Source organism: Strix aluco, chromosome 1 (genome assembly GCF_031877795.1).
Source record: "Strix aluco isolate bStrAlu1 chromosome 1, bStrAlu1.hap1, whole genome shotgun sequence".
NCBI classification, from domain to species: Eukaryota; Metazoa; Chordata; class Aves; order Strigiformes; family Strigidae; genus Strix; species Strix aluco.
Genome location: NC_133931.1, coordinates 132322450 through 132340288, shown reverse-complemented (window position 1 = coordinate 132340288; position 17839 = coordinate 132322450). Strand labels below are relative to the sequence as shown.

At 38.2% G+C, this 17839-nt stretch overlaps 1 protein-coding gene across 4 annotated transcripts in view; it reads right to left on the bottom strand.

The window, feature by feature from the left end:
- GLCCI1 (glucocorticoid induced 1) overlaps nucleotides 1–17839 on the bottom strand; it is a 59326-nt gene that overhangs the window by 15322 nt on the left and 26165 nt on the right. For 2 of the 4 annotated variants that reach the window (XM_074836392.1, XM_074836381.1), the window contains exons 3-5: nucleotides 13218–13304; nucleotides 4931–5047; nucleotides 1697–1849 (exon numbers count right to left, since the gene is read on the bottom strand). In XM_074836392.1, coding sequence (XP_074692493.1) covers nucleotides 1697–1849; nucleotides 4931–5047; nucleotides 13218–13304 — 357 coding nt within the window. The remainder of the gene's footprint in view (nucleotides 1–1696; nucleotides 1850–4930; nucleotides 5048–13217; nucleotides 13305–17839) is intronic. The other 2 variants (XM_074836403.1, XM_074836385.1) reach the window with 1 other exon arrangement.

Here is a 17839-nt window from a genome sequence, read left to right as displayed (position 1 = left end):
ATTGTTTCACTAGCAGTGAAACTAATGAAGTTTGGTTTCCTACGGTTTATCTTTTGTTCGGTAATTCTTAACCTTTAACCTAGCTGCCCCAACTCCCCCAGGCTAAAATGAAGCTAAATTGCTTTATTAGGAGAAAGTTCACCAGCAGTAAGATTGGGTAAATTACTCTTGTTATGATCGTTCACAAGTAAGCTATGAGATCTAGTAAGCTCAAAGACAGTGCTAGGCGTCCCACTAGACCAGACTTCACAGAAATTAACAGTTACATAGCAGGAAACAACCCTCTGCCCACAAAGATGGACTTGACTTCAAGGACAATGTCTAATTTATGACTTTCTTTTGTGTCTGAAGACTCTGCCCAGCTAGCTGTTTGGAGAAAGGGTTCGGTATTGCCTTGGTTGCATAAACTGCTGAGCACCTCTGGCCCCAATCCAACAATGCACTTAAGTATGTGCTTAACTGTTTTGCTGGACCAGAGCCAGTACATTCAGTGACTTAGGAGACTGAGTCCTGCATCCCAAGTAATAAGCTGTTAAAGCCCAAGGACAACATTTATGAAGATGATTTGTCTGATAAATAAATGAAATGTCCTCTAACCACAGGAGATTACAACATCAATGGTGGTACTGTAATACATACCTTTTTATACTCTCTTTGGAGATGCTGCAACAAGGTTTATTGATTTGGACTTTCTGTTTCAGTTTGTGTGTTTGTTTTTTCCCTATTCCCCTATTACAGCACACACCCCTTCTAAAGGGATGAGACAGACTTAGGAAAGCAAGCTTAGCATAAAACTACTACACTATTTCATTCTTAGGATTGCTTTGTCTGCACAACTAAGTCTCTGGAGAAGCCAAGACTATTCCAAAACTTTTAAGTTTACTGCCGAAATGAAGAACTACAAATATCAGGTTTTGGAATCTTAAACCTCTGATTAAAGTTTTATAGCTTGACTTGTACATTGAATTGCTATTACATGACCATTCACAAGAAAAGAACCTAAATCTTAGAGAAGATTAATAAAACAGTAGCTTATTCCACAGCAGAAAATTTTGATTGGCTATTTAGGAAACAGTGGCTGTAAACCAAGTATTTCACATTTTAAGTATCATCTAAGCACTTCAGTACTCCTCAATGACAGTTCCAATGCTCCAGCTCTCCCACATAAGCAAAGCTGCCCCATTTGTCACTATTTCCCATATGGAGATGTCCCATGATAGATCACAGTGATTTCATGGAAGTAAAATAGTCCACATTCAGTTTATGGAAGAAAAGCATTAAAATCAAAAAGCAGAGCATAGCACAGGAAACTTAAGTCTCACCTAAGAAAAAGAACGCAAAATGAAGCAAACAAATTAATCTCCTGGTCTCTAATTACTTACTACTGTAGCCTGAAGTATCTAAATTTTCAAGCACTTGCATTTCGTACAAAAACTTTTAAGTTCTCTACAGATAGGGCATTCTAAACAAAGTATGTTTGGCCAGAAGCCCTTAAAAAAAAAAAAAAAAACCAACCAACCTAACTACAAGAAAAAAAACCCCAACCACCACCCTGAAACACTGAAACAAAATTTTCAAACAAACAGTCCTTTGAAGAAAATTATTTGTAATTTCAGCCATACGGAAGGTTTCTCACGAGGAAGGTTTCCCACGTGTTTATAGATTACAAAGAAAAAGCACGTTAATATAAGCTTACCTTGGATACTTCTTCTTTTCCACTGTTTTCTTTAATGAATACTTTTTCCAGTTCAGGGCTTATTCCTTCTACATTACACGGCACACGTGAAACAGTTGATTTTGGCACTGAAATGTTTGACAGTGGCATAGGGACTGATCTGGAAATAGAAGCCTAGAAGGTAGACAGCAACATGATTTGATGTTGGAAAATGGAATAAAGACTTAAGTCTGAGACTGGTACTAAAAAAACCTAAAAAGTAAGAAGCTGTGTATTATTTCTGCTATCTAGAAGACCATCTTTACTTGGCAAATTTAAATAAAATTAAATGCTTACATAAATCAAAAGCCAATAAAATCACCTCTACTTAACTGAAGGAAGTGTTCTATAATAAAAGCATTCTGCTACTTCAGTGATCAGTAAGTAGGCAGGTATGTACTTTCCAGATGTGTAGATTACAGAAGACACAACAAGGGGATGGGAAACATGCCGGATGCTGATCCTGATGGTTTAACTGGCATCCAAAAGGCATTTTGTAACATTCCTAAAGCTTAACCACTCAACTGAAATACTCAGTTAATGCACTTTTATTCTCTTTTGGCTGGCTATAGTAAATGAAAACCAAAGCATTCATTCTGGAATTAATTTCATTAGCTTATAGCTTTTCAGAACTTTATGTCAGAAGTCTTAAAAGAAATAATTTCAAGTTTAAGAAACAAGCATGTGAATAAATACAAGTATGGTTTTCAGAAAGATCTGTTGGAGTGGAGCTCTGTTACCAACAGGAACCATTCACAAGAGTGCCCATGCATCTCGTGTAGCCAACCTGTAAAGCTCTACCTTGGCCAGCAGCTACATGGCATAGATGCACCTACTCTGACAGCCATGAACTGTTCACTTCCCAGTATACGTTCTCTTCTTGTTCACAGAATCACTGAATGCTTAAGACAAAATCTAAAATTTTTTTTCAGTTATTGCCAAATGCACCTTGCACAATGTGCAGCTCCAAAGGTGCATGCCACTTTTGTGGAGGCATTCTCTGACTGACAAAACACACTGCCTACAGGACAGCTTCCCACAATGCCATCAGAACTGAAAACTTCAATGGCCTCGTCAGAGAATACCTTCTTGAGAAATCAACATGTTGCACGAGCCATGACAAAGTGACTCTAAGTACTAAACCAAAGCATATGTCCTAGGTGGATTTCAGTCTGTGTCAAAGACTGTTTTTACTGTGACTATAAATAGTGGCACAGGTAACCTGCAACAGCTTACTTTGAGATGGAAAGCAAAACTCTTTTCTGTGCAACATGTAGTGGGATCATTTGTTATAGAGGCATAAAAGTTTCAGGAAGAATATCAATTTCCTATATGTCTTCATTACAAGATTAGGTTTTAACCACAAGATTTTATCCAAACAGAAGAAGGAACAGAAAGGATCAGTCATCATGGCTCAACCTCTTCTTTATAGAACACTAGCTATTTAAAAAGGCAGTCAGGAAAAACAGTGGAAGAACCAACATTTCAGGAGTTCAAATAGTGGCCTGTTAGTAACATGGGGTTCAAGTTAAGGATCCACTGCAGGTGAAATTGAATCAGGACTCAAATGTCTGCACTGTCAAATGAGACATGATTAACTGCTTTCTACAACTGGCTTAAGGTTCACAAAGTCATTGACTGAACCTTGCCTGAGCTTTAGAACTCGTAATTGGGTTTCAATTTTGCTGGCAGTTTGTAATGGCTAGAGCAGACACTGCACAAGGCATCCTCCATTGCACCCTGCTGAGAATCTGGTTCACGGTCAGGTAATTTGGCCAGATAATTTGTCCAAAGCTATTCTTCAGATGTATCAGCATCTTTATAATAGGAGAAATATAGATATATTCAGAACGCAGAAAAATTTTTATAACTTCGTGAAACAGGAAAATGACCCGAAAACAAAAACTGTCCTAGCCAGTCTAGTGTTAAAATAATCTGCTATATTAAAATTTGCCTAAACTCACACATCACTTGGAAAAATAGGTTATTAATAAGACAACAGAAAACAGAAGCTGTCTAACTAGGAACCTGAGGTTAACCCCTCTCAGAGAGGAGGATATCAAATCCATAGACTGATGGCTGGAGAGAAGTCCTGTCATCACAATGCCTGTTGCTATAGAACGCGAGAATGGTCGTCAACATAACCTGGACATAGTATTTTGCACCCTAAAGATTATGTCTGATTGAGGTTTTACAGTAAGTCACAGTGTCTGGAATGAGAACAGGCTGGTGATGATAGCAATTTTTCCATTTAATATGTTGAAACTGTCAAAATATACTGTAACAACTGTACTGTAACATAGCCACTGCTACCACAAACTCTCATGCAAGAATCCTATATTGAAATGATTTTGGACTACCATAACAACCAAGAGATATGTCCTAGACAAAACCATGAAGAAAAAGACTTTTATCCGGTAGCGTTACAGTTTCTCTAGTGACCAGTCACCAGGGATGGGGTACTGTGGCAAACATCATCTTGATTTCAGTTGAGTTTCAAGGTGAATTATCACTTTCTTTTTAGAAAGTAAACACCACAATATTGTTTTCCTTGATGTCATGTGGAAATTGCCTCTCTGGCCAAGAATTGACCAATAAGCAAAGTATCAGAAAGATTCTTAAAATGGGACAAGGAAATGTGATTTTCCCTCAAATCTCTGGTGATGCAGCATTGCTGTCTTTTACTGATGAATACATGGTAAGGTGAATTACAAGTCTGTTCATAAAAAGCCAGTTAGTGTTCTGCTTGCTGCTCAAAGACTGATCAATTGTCGGGCTGCCAATCCAGACTGCTTACCCTTGGTACCTTTTCTTTATTTGCTATTTTTATTTTTTTTTAACCAGCTCAGATGAAATTGGGTTGCAAAACCAATAAGCAAATACCTTCCAGGAGAACAGAGACTTTTGAGAGTGTACCACAAAAATTAGTCTTGGAAGCAAGTACGTATTCCTGGAAACACAGTCTTATCTGGCCATGCTCAGAATTTTTACAGCATCTTAATATATTTCAGTTGCTATCCTGCTGCAACCCTTCTTTATTTTATTATGTGACAACTATCAGATAAATTTCAGTGCAGATGCAATGGTATCAGGTTGTTAAGCATTTCGGCGTACCACATCAGAAAACAAAAAGAAGAAAGAGAGGAGGAAACAGCAGGCTATTCATCCAACCCTGATAAGGTAGGAGGCTGTTAATATAAGCAACTATCTACTTACCTGAGTCTGACTGATTGCTATATGGTTGCCATGGAGAGGTGACTGACGTTCTTTCTCTTTATTGTGACGACTACTCTGCTTACTGCGCTGAAGCTGCTGCCTCAGTTTGGCAATCTGCTGGAAAGAAGTTCAGGTGAAGTGATAAATGAGTTATCGAATGGCTAACTGCTCAAATCTTCATGTGTAAAGTGAATCACAGACATTTTAAGTCCTTTTTGGAGGATTTTACAAGCATATGGGATTGCGTTCCCTTGAAGCATGAGCATTAAAGCTTCTTTCTGCTTATTAGATACTTCCTGCAAGGTACCTGCCCTATTCACCAACCTGAATATGACAGCAGGCTTAATTTATTTACTGAATTTCCTCATTTACAAACAAGCACTGTAATAACTGATGGAAGAAATAGTAGTAAGAATGACAATTCATAGAAATTTCTGGCCTGTAACTGGTTTAAACTGGGGACTATGAACGCCACAGTTTAATTTACTTGATCTTAAGCAGAACCAAAGTTTTCCAGTGATATTTCATCATAAAAGCAAAGAGCCTTCACAAACAACTGGCAATCAATATGCATTGTTCATCTTGGAGAACTTATTTAATATATTTAATAGCATTTCCCTGCAGGATAAATTACCACAGATTCCTTCAGACAGATGGAATTATCTTTTCTGCTGTCTGCTGCAAAGATGTCTCATCAAAAGTTACATATTTTAAAGGTCAAATGCAACTAAAGCCATTATCCATTTGACCTGCTCCTTAACAGAAACCAAAGAATTTCATTTGGGGATTCCTCCACTTATTTATTCCTCCTGGATAATTTCTACATGAAAGAGTATTTACCTCTATAAGCAGTGTCTCAGAAGTTTAGACTATGTGCAAATTCACACAACAGGTACAGATGCTTCCTTAAGACTGGATAATATTTTACCTTTGGGCTCAAGTCCCGTTCTTCCTCATGCTCAGCACACTGACATATAAGGCAAAGCATGCATGGCTCCATTTCATTTTTAACTCAGCTAGAGATAAAATTTCTAAAAAACCTGAAGGGCAAGTATGAAGAAGTGAATGCATATGGAATTCATATTTCAAAGAACTTCATCAACTGGAAAGTAACCTCTCTTTCTGATTGACAGCTTACAAGTACACGCACTCTGTGGTTAACTCCAAGTAGTTAAATATATCACTAGTGCTCTTGCGAAGCAACTCTGAGGTAAAGAATCACTTCACATCACTCTTCACAGTGTCAGAGATGACAGTGCTTGGTGAAGAGGTTTGGATCGAACTTTGCTCCAGGCTGTGGACTTTTCTTTGTGATGTTTCTGGTATCACTCATAAAAGAAGGATCCACCTTTAAGGCTTCATATCAAGTCTTGCCACAGCTCGTTACCCATATTCAAAAAAGTGCTATTCAGAAACGGCTGAATACTTTCATCTTTCAACAACAGACGAACAGTTCAGACTTCCAAAAGGGTCTGTGTGTAGAATACATCAAGACAGACAGAGCCCTAATACGACTGGGTTTCTAACACAGACGAGCTAGATTTAGAGAACTGGGAGACTAACCTCTTGATGAAAAGTGCAACTCAGGCACCATGTTGGAAGAAACTTTAAAGGAGTCTGAAGAGATACTTCATCTCCACAAAAAAAAAAAAAATTGTCCATAACTTCTCAATTTTCCCTGCAGGAGTAATGGCAATTAGGAAACCTAGCTCCACAGAGAGATGAAAAAGCAAGCAGGTAACCAGTCCAGTAAGTATACAGACATCTACAAAGATTTATGTCTTACATCAGAACCGGGAAATAAATCATCTTCCCCTTTAAAAACTTAAAAACAGAAGAGAAGAACAATGCCCAGATCAGACGACAGCTGTAGACTGAGATGGTTGGCTACAAGAACAATCAGAAAGCAGGGAGAGTGCTGTATATCAATCTTTCATTTCTGCTGCTTCTCCTTGATGCTGTGCACTTCCTCCTAGTTAAAAAGTTAAATACCCTATTTTTTTTAATTTAAATGAAATCTGGCTTTTTGAGCTTCCCTCAGGAGCATACTATAAAAAAAAAAGATCTATACAATTCCACCTCAGAGATCTGGCTGACTGAATTCTGTTGCAAACAGCTTGCAAATCTTTGAGAACATAGCCTCTCACTGTAAAATTTGGACAGTGAAAGAATTAAATGGGAGAGTGAAGTGAAAGAATTAATTGGGAGTGGTGATAGGCTGGTATGTCTCTAGACTGATTGAAACCTTGAAGCTCTGATACCCTGAAAGGAATCATGGACCTGTGGAATCTGAGGTACTCTCAGCCACCTCAAGACCACGTATATTTTGGCAGTCAGTAGGTTCTTGACAGTAACAGAAAGAAAAGGCTTGTTGGGTCACTGGGGAAAAAGAGAAAGATGAAAACTTGTTGAAGAATCGGACTGTATATCTGGAGCCAATATGATCACTTAAGCCAAACATGCAACTTAGTGAAGAAATATATACGCCTTCTCTGATCATCTGTCCTGAATCTGAAGGACCTTAGCTTTCCATGATGTGGTAGTTACCATCAGACAAAACAAAATGAGAAAGTAAGGATGGGCACATAAAAAGGACTCTGCCATTTCTTATTCATCCCTCAGACACAGGAGACAGAGGCTTGCCAGCACAGACAACCCAGCTTCAGAGCAGCCACACTATGCAGGCAGTGGCACCGAGCACAAGGACAGAAGAATCCTCCAAACTAAATGATGCTCCATCTCTTCACCAAGGGGAGTCCACAGTGAATCTGCCACTTGTTAAAGCTAATCCTGAAATCTCAACAGCTTTTGTTCTTCTACAAGATCATCTTTTTATTGCCAATTATTTTCCATTCTGAACTCAATAAAGCCACTACTACTAACAGGAAGAGGTAACTGTGTTAGCTTCCTAGAAGTTTATCTTCACCTTCTTCCTAAGCAGCAGAGAAGCACAACCAGAGCATCAAACATAACTCAAATGAGCTGCAGACAGGTATGAGGTACACTAAACCTAGGAAAACAGATCTAATTTGTGGCACCTGTTTTACCAAGTATCTCAAAGCAGCAGCAGATCCTGTCTCTTGGGCACTTGACTGATGCAACTAATGAGCTAGGGATTTGCCATGCAAAGAAAAGGATGCCAAGTGACTGACATCAGGAAAACATGTACTTGATGATCCAGCCATTACATTGGTGTATATACACTCTGACACTGAACTCCATACAGATATTTCAGTCAGGAAGATGAGGCTGAAAAGAAAAAATGTGCCATGCTGGGGAAAAAAAAAGTGCAGGCACAAAACACTCCCATTTTAACAGGGCAACTAAGCACATAAAGGGTTCGGGACACCGTTTCCCTCATATGCCCAAGTGCTGAGCATGAAGGTGACTAGGGCATACACAATCATATTAAGGAACACATGTAAATCATCACAAAAAGATCTAATGTGTATCCTTTAAAGCATCCAGTTTTGAAGACATTAAAGCCTTAGCCTTGCACATATGTGTACTTAGACCCATAAAACGTGACAATTTTAGTATACCAATTCAAACGCTCCCCGTCTCTACCTAGCTTGAAGATGGGCAGAAAGTTCTTCTTATGCAATACAGGTATTTTCCTAGAGGATACAGCTGAAAATAAATTTAAAAAAAAAAATAATCAAGGAATACCTCAAGGAATAAATACAATTTGAACCCTACTTTCAATGTTCAGATACAGTTATTTAAAACTATTTTTCTACTTTACAAGGTGTAAACATATATGGTAGTAAATTTCAAAGTATATCTTTTAAGTCACATTTGGGAAGTACTCTAATGTGACTGTATGGCAGGGGGGAACAAAAAGCACACATCTCTGTACATTTCAAAACAAAAAACTTTTCAAAAAATTAAGAAAGTTTTCAGCCTTTCCTCTTCCAGGGATTGTTCCCTGCAACACTGTTGATGTATTAGAAAGACTCTTTTCTTCACGTAAAGTTATTTATTAAAAAAAACACCAACAAAAAACCCAAGAAAACACAAAGAGCAGTGCATCATAACAGTAATAAACCTATGTCAGGTCATTCACCACACAAACTTGCAGTTCAGCCTTGACGGTTTACTGTCATACAGCCAACTATAAGACGACCATCAAAGACTACTGGACGAAGAAGAAATTAGGAAAAAAACCTATAAATGTAATTTTTGCTTGCAGAGTATTTTTACAGCTAAACATGTACTTGAAATAAATATGAATCTTGTCTATACCACTTGTAATACACATGCAGTCTAATATAACTAATGGCACAAACCTGAGAAATATGCAAATTAGGTCAGTTCTTTACAACACTGGAATAATCTCAGTATCCTGACAATTTTTCATTTGAAGAGACCTAGATGCAGACTACTATTATGAAGGAACATGTCACGTCTCACCATGCCTGTTCAAATGCTCATTAATATTTACCAGTCAATAGGTTGTATTTCTACATATCAGGCTACACAACATGGTAGCTTCCTATTGCTGAACAAGCCACAAACTCCTTATTAATGAGAGCAAGCTCTAACTCATTCATGAACCATTTGTTAATAAACAAGTCAACCAGTAGGTCAAAGAGCAAAACAAGCATTAGAAATTCACCCTAAACCTTTGAATACAATCTTTCAATTGGTATATGAAAGCACAGAAAAAGTGCAAGCTCTCATATTCCATTCTCTTTTATTCCAAAGTCCTTTTCAAGTACTCTGTTAGAGCAAAAGGGACCTTCCAATGGGGGTTTGCTGGTGTCAGTGTAACAGATACAGCATACAGAGGCGCTTAAGGGAAGTGAAAAATCAGCTGTCTGAAATACTCATGTCTTTGAAAACCTACACAAACTGAGAACTATTTGTTTTAAATCCTGGGTTTTTCCAGTTCTGGTTAAATTCCAGTTCAGGGTAAGCTACAACTAAAATTGTCCCTATTCAACAGAATTTCAAACTAACTATTCAGGTTGAAAGGGGAAAAAATACCAGTGGTTCAAACCACTACTCGGTTTGTGTCCAGTACAAAGACTGATAGCAATCTTTATCACCCAGTCAAGACAAGTATCAAAATAATGTTAAAGAAGTCTAACATTATCTTACAAGTTATATTCAAGATTTTCTAAAAACAAGCAGTAGAGCCCTTCAGAATAAAAAAAAAAAAAAAGTAAATTTTGTTAGGAGGTGATTACAAGTTCATACCAAGAGCTGGAGAGTTTTTAATTTTTTAATAGACCCACTACAAGAAAGCAAGCATTGCCTATTTCACTGCTACACAGTGAATCATGACACCCACCTATTCCAATTCAAGGGCAAAATAATTTTCAACTACCCAAAGTGAAAATTTTTTTTATGCAGTAATACAGAATTCATGTGTTTGCTTGGGATCTTAAGTCTATACGCTTATTTTTAGTGTTTTTAAATATAAATCTTTTTTAAAGAGTTCCCGGTTGTGTTAAATAAATGCATTTAATTATAATAGTTTTGAAACTAACCAAGGAAAAAACATTTTTTTTTAAACTTAAAAGCACATTCAATCTTCTTTTATCAAAACCAATTAAAACTACGCATGCGAGTATTTGGCTAATTTACAGTATCAACATAATAAAAAAATACATGCTAGAAATCATTCCATTAATTGTTGGAACAAAAAAACATGAATCCAAACTGCTAAGACAAGCCAAGGAAACTGTAAACAGCTGTCTACTTGTTTACTTTCAAATGCTATGGGAAACAATTCAAAATGCTGAGCAGAACTACTGTTACTTATGTTGCTCATAACAAATGCAGTTGCCCAGGAGAGGTGATACTTTTATTTCCATTACTTAAGCTCTTGCTTTCAGCTGCCTATAGCTTTGTCAAATTTCCTCTGAAGTCTACCATGCAACATTCAGTTCTCCTATCCCCTTCCCATCAGAGTTTTTTTAAGAGTAAGATTAAAATGAAAGGGGGTGGAAATCATTTTACCATTTTATGTGCTAAAGCACATTATCATAGCTTTTTAGCTTGGAAGCTCTGTTGCCCAATGGTTTGGGAGGAAAAACCCAAACATTTGTCTGCGGTCCCTTATGCTGATAATGTGCCTCTATTCCCTTGGAAAAATCTTCACATTTTGCAAAGCTTTAGCAAAAATTTCAGTTTGCACACATTCAAGGAAGATGTTTGGAACTGGCAGTTACATTTGCTAGTCATTCTGTCTCTAGTGGACTTTGCAGTTTGAACAGAACTGCCTCAGAGAATTTCTCCTTCCAGAAACCGCAGATTACTGTGGCACAAAGAAACTGAGTGCACAGATACTGCTGGTATTGAAAAAAACTCTTAACACCCACCACACAGGCATTAACTAGCCAGACAGAGAACCTGGAACCAGGACTTAAAGGTGAGGGAAAGGAAAAAGAAAGGGATAAAAAATAAGTCCAACAATGGAGAGACAGAACAGACAAGGAGCTGGAAGGTAATGGAGTAAGAGCGCAAGGAAGGGAAGATAGACAAGAATTGGCTGGATAATGCATGCAGAATGACACTGGGACTATGAACCCAGGTAACTAGGAAAGGCAAGAAAACTGACTTGAGAAGATGGAGAAAGGAAAACAGAGGAAGGGGAAGAACTATAAGCTGGACAAGACAAGGGCAGGTTTTGGGGTGAACAACCATTGCAGAATTTGAATAGAAACAATTCCCTTCTACAATCCCATTTTTTTCCATTACTATGTTCTACTGAAAAGGAACCATGAAACCCATTGTCCACATGCTTCTTATCTCTCTTGTGGTCAGTCCATAAAGAGGATGTCAAGCTAGCACAATGGATCACTTATCAACTGGCAGAGACTTGCTTACATGCTGAAGGTTTCACTATCACCGACAGTCACAGCCCTGTGGTGAAGAAAAGCTACTTGTTGCAGAACTTGATAGGGAACCGCCAGAAGATGAAGGATGGTCTCTCGTAAAAGCAGGCAAGCATTATCCTGGAAATACAGATGTTATTCCTGCCCCTGCTGCAATTCCTTTGTGCTGGTAGGTAACGTTTAAACCAAAACTTTTCAGACTCAAAACTCCTTCTCTGCGCTAATTTCTGGGCTCTCAATCTGTGATTCTGAGTGCTTCCTCACAGCTGCAGATGAAGTCACCCAGGCAACTGAAGGCCTATGTACTAATAAATCAGCTATGATGGGTTTCATAACAGGTACTCAATGAGATGGGGACAACCCTCCTTGGATTGACCTCTCTTTGGCCCCGGTCCTCATCTTTAAAAATGAGGCTATTGCCACCACTGGAATGCAAGATTATTCCATATTTGTTAAATCTGATTTTAAAATTCAAGTAATTAAAATTTGCATCACTCCTTTAGACAACTATTCTTCCTATCAATGGCTGTCCAAAAGGGGACTATATATTGCCAGTAACATCATCTCCTCAGATAGCCTCTACATTTCTTCTCATTTTTGAATGTTCTATTTCAAAAGGAGCCAGGAGAGAGGATGCAAAAAGCCCAGAGTTATCAGGGAAAACTCCCACCCCTTGAAAACAAGCTGCAAAATTCATTTCTTAAAAAGAAAGGTGTAGCTCTCGAAGAGAGGCTGCACCCCTCCTGACAGGGGCATGAGACTGATTGCAGGCCACTTATTGAGTACTGGACAGAGTTAGGGTCACGTGAACTCTGGACAGAATGGAGTTTACTGAGACAAAAACTGAAATACTGTCATTTCATCTGAGCTGGAGACCATTCTACTGTATCTACTTTCTCATGATGCAAATCCACTTCACTTTCGATGTGTCCTTTCTAGTTGCAGTTGTAGTTTACAGCAAAATACATATGATTAAAGACCATTTCAATTAATCATACCATTACTGTATCAACATTTACCCTCCTTTTTCATTTGTGAAAGTGACATCCTCTCTATCTCCACCCTAAAACTTGAACGAAATTTCTAAGAATATGCTAATATACCAATTTACACTTTGCCTCTTTCAGAAGAGCAGCATTCAAGAACAGAAAGCTAGCTAAGGTAACTCTGAACAGAAAAATTAGTAAGCAACAACAAACTGGTTCCTCAGCACTCACTCTGGCCACTCCTTCACAGCCAACACTATGTACTAGGCAGGGAGGAAATCCAACAAGCATGAAATAACAACCACTCTTGAAACAGCTCTTACGTTGGAGATAAAACCTGTTTCAAAAGCAACAGAGGGAAGGGAAAGGGTGCAGTTTCCTGGACTCCAGATAGGGATTTAAAAATGTCTTGGGCATATCAAAACTTGAAAGGCTCCACTGTGCAAAACTTCTCACCTCTTTTAGTTGATCAGCACTTCCCCATGATGCTGAGCGCTGATGTGATCTCTTTTCTGCTCCTTCTTCAGCCCAACAGCTAGGTGTCTAGAGGGAAAATAAAGAAAATATACTGTACTGAATTCTCCAGGTAAGAAAAACTTTCGGCACAGATTATTGCTTTACTCTTTCTGCAGCTTCAGCATTCAGGCATTACACATGAAGCATAAAACTTCAAAATCTGGTATGCAGTAGTAATAGTCCCAATAAATAAAAAAAAAATATAGAAAACTAAGGCTTTGTAAGCTTGCATTTACAAAGGATGAGGACAATGCACACTACTGAAGAAAGAATCAGAGGCCTGACAATCACTGAAAAACCTTACCTGGCTACTCCCATCTGTGCTTTGGAATCCATTTCTAGTTTTCACTCAGTCGACAGTTTAGAAAACCACAAGATAAAAAAAAATATGCAAACAAACTCAAGGGACCAAAAGCCAGGATTCACTTCTCCCACCTGTCTTCCTTAATCACTGGGCCATATAATCAGTTCCTTCCCGCCAACTCCAACTTGATACAGAGTTTGATATACCTTTTATTATTTTTGGCAACGACCTACATGAGCAGAAAAAAAAAAAAGGGGAGGTGTTTTCCAGCCTTGTCTGCAAGCCCAGAAGTTTGGGGACTATCCTTGAATGTAGAAGCTATAAAGTTAAAACCCGAAGACTGAAAAGGGTCTGGAAGCCAGATCTCCCAACTCCTGTGCTTATTCACCACAAGACTATTAGGAGAATTGAGTGCATCCACCAGCATTTCTAAACAAGAGTCACTGACTGCCAGAGGAGCAACAGGGACAAATCCAGGGAGAGTTTGGGGTATGAACCATATAAAACTCAGGGCTACAGACACATATATAAATTTGTGAAAAGAAAAAAGGGTTTTTTTCAACAATTCCTACTAGTATTAGCTGAATCTTTCAAAATCAGGCCACAACAAGTAAACCATACCACTGAAAACGATGAGCATTTGGCAGTGAGGTCCTTCAGGGAGGGGACCACTACTGATACTTCTCCAAGGGAGATGGGATCCCAGCCCAGCAGGACAGGTAGGATCTGGGATCCACCTCCCTGCAGGACTTCCTTCTCATGCATGGAAACCCTGTTCCTCCACAGCCTTCCTTACTCTTGCTTCCTCTCTAGGGTCTAGAAACTTCTGTAGTACGCACAGACATAGTGGACCCTGTTCTGCTCAGAAAGGAGGCTGGGCATTGCCTTGGAGAACACCACAAAAACATCTGCAGCTCCTTACCCTCACTGTCCTGAGAAGGGAGGTGGAAGTAGCCCTCTGGGGCCAGGCCACTCAAGCCAAACATGCCAGGGCGGCCTGGTACCATTAAGCACTAAACTGCAGTTTCAGAGCACAGGCTGTACCTTCATAATCACTGTGCTGCCATAGTACTACATGACCTACAGCCCAGCAAGTAACTCGTTAAGTAGTAATATCTAATGTGCTAAGTCACTTTGTGTGCACATGCCTATGTATCCCACATGTTTTCTGCCAGCCCTGCACTTTCCATGTTTTTGGTGGGGTTTTTTCTCAGTTATTTTTACACCACCAGGAATACTTCCACCAAATGCCCAGCAAGCTGTGTGGACAATTAGAAAGCAAAATGAAAAAAAAACAGTAACAAAGTTTTTGCTGCAAGTTCCCAAGAAAGAAAAAGCAAGTCTTTATAAAAGTTAGGGTTCTGTGTATTTACTGTGTGAGTCTCTTTGTGTAGGTCTGGGGAAGAAGCCAGAAGATAATGTGGTTATGAAAAAAAAAATAAATATCAAGAGTGAAGAGTAAAACAGCTATTTAAAACTATGAGGAAAACATGGAAGTCCCTCAGCCAGGCAACCCATGACTCTCATCACCCACAGCAGAGCCTCTACCACACACGTGCTACCTGTGTGTGCATTCGCTCGCTATACACTTTAGCAGAGCCATGTTCTAAATAATTATTTGTTCTTCCAGACTGGGTACTTACCACCTCCCTGAAGTTTGTGTGAAAGACATTGCATTGCTTTTAAATTTTTTTTAACCACTAAAGCGGCTTGCAGATTTCTAAAGAACTAGAGAAAATGGGGGGAAAATTTGCTCCCTTTTCAAAATCATGGGCTTTCACAATCTATTACAATTTACTTTCCAATTTAAATTGCTCTTTTCTTACAGTATTTTACTATATCTCAAGTACAGCTGGAACCGTACCCTCATAAAAACCTTCAATGCAAAGAGAATTCTTTGAAAATTTGCCTTTCAAAGAGTGTTTTCTGAATACAGCACTGCTCCATAGTTTGGAGAACAACTCCAGGACCAAGTAGAAACAGGCATTTCAGGTGCTTAAGTAATCACCTGTAATGCAGGAGGGTTGTACCAGGGATCACTACAAGCTCATAGCCTTTCAACTACAGCTTAATAAACAAACAGGAAAAGAGTGTCTAAAAAGCCTAAGTCAGTTTCTCAACAAAGAGAAGTAAACTGTTAAAAAAAACCACACACAACAAAAAAAAAATATGTAGAAAACAAGAGCTTGCCTATATTTAATAAGCACAGATATTGATCCAGACAGAAAGGGCAAAAAACAAACTAATAGCAACACCCTGAAGAACTTCATCAACAACACTGGTGACTGTTAGTAGAGAGAGGCAGAAATCCTTATCTTGCAGTTGATTTAATCAGAAACCAAAAGTAACAAATATAAAACATCCATTCACTTAATACTAAATTTTGTACTTTCTCAAATATGCTTTGACACTCTCTTCCACTCAAATACTATCTCCCTTGAGACAAAGATTACACAGTTGCTTTCAATCTCTGGTAAATTGAGTCAAGTCACAAGCTTTCAAAATACACATACAAGTATCAGTATACAGGGGGCAGACTATTTGTATCCTTCAATTTTATTTACAAATACTGTATGATGTTCCTAGCACAGAACTGAACTCAGGCCATGTTATATTAATGTGCCATTTCAGAAGGAAAAAGAGAAAAGGTTAATAACAACACAACGTAAGCAGTTACTAGAATATTATAGCAAGCTAGTCTTCTTCAAACTCTAGAAATTGCTGTTTACAATATATTGTAACCCACATTATATGCAGATAAGTTTTGGGTTTGTAACCCAAAATCCTTATATTCAAGCAAAACCTTTTAAAAAAAAAAAAAACCAAACAAGAAGAGCCCCACACTTGTTACATTCAAACAGAAATTCTGCTTTTATAAGTTTAGCTCATGTATGAGCACCTCATATCTCACTTGAATATTGTATTCTATATCACAAGTAAGATAAGGGTGTACACCACCCTTGATATGCCACATTTCATGAAAATTGTTTTCCCATCTTTATTTACAACTTCTACAAAACAGGCTTATCCATCGAGGCCTTAATTTCAAGCAGCAAGTGTACTTCCCATGTGTTAAACATATCAAAAAAATAGTGAAAGTAAAAAAGTAACTCAAAACTGTATTTGAAGAAAAATTTCTGAATCACAATAAATGAAACCAGAGTTGCTGCACCTCAAGTCAGAAACACAGTAAGAAAGGTCATAGGCACTATCTGTGAAACTGGTAATATTTCAGAGCTGAAACAAATTTACAGCACCACTTAGTATGAACAGAACTTCATGAACTGAAGGATTATTCCTGCAAGTCTATATTCAGACACTAAGATGTAAAACATATTAGGAGGAGAACATCAAAAACATTAAGTAATGCATGCTGCAGCTTCAAGAGGAGGATCACTGGTATTTCGAAATGTGAAGGTTCATGGCCCCAGTTTCAGCTGACACAATGCATGTGCATGGGATAGGACATGCTGAGAACACCACATCTGGTTGCTCTCCTCAGTCTTAATGTAAATCACAATTACCATTGTTCTAATTCACCCAACCTTGTAGAGATTAGCATTTCTTCCAACACGTTTGGTAATTCTGCCTTGCTTTTCCACCCATGTCAGGGATATACACCTACATTCTTTCCACTTCATTTAGATTAGAATGACTGCATGGAGTACCAACCTACCTAAACCTAAATTAAGACTGAATTACTCTAAATATCTCACATTTTATTGCCAGCCCTTCGCTCTAATTACTATATCTAGCCTGCATTCCAGATTAACTACATTGGGGGATGGGTGCAAAGATTAAGAACATAAGTCTAGGTTTTACAGGGGAAGCAATGTTTTTGAAGAATTTACAAAAAGATCTTTCAAAAGAAATGCAACAACAGCACTAGAAGGTAAAGTCTGATGAGTCTTCATATGTTTCTAAAGGATTCAAAGGCCCACTAGAAATTTTACAGAAAGAAATGGCCTAAGGAGTTAAAAGTTAATTTGACTATAGGTGATGATTCCTCTTAAACATCAGACAGGTTAAGAAAATTTAGAATGATAAATTCGTAGTTATATGACATGTCTCTTCCTCCTTGTCCCTTCCACCCAAAGTACATCACTAAAGTATCCCATGAAAGCAATGTTAATTAATACACCGATGAAAAAGCTTCATATTATTGAGCCTCCTGGTTTATGATGTTAATCTTCAAGCAACAGAATTTCTACCCAAAAGAAAAAAAAGTATTACTCAGGTGACTAATGAGAGGTAACTA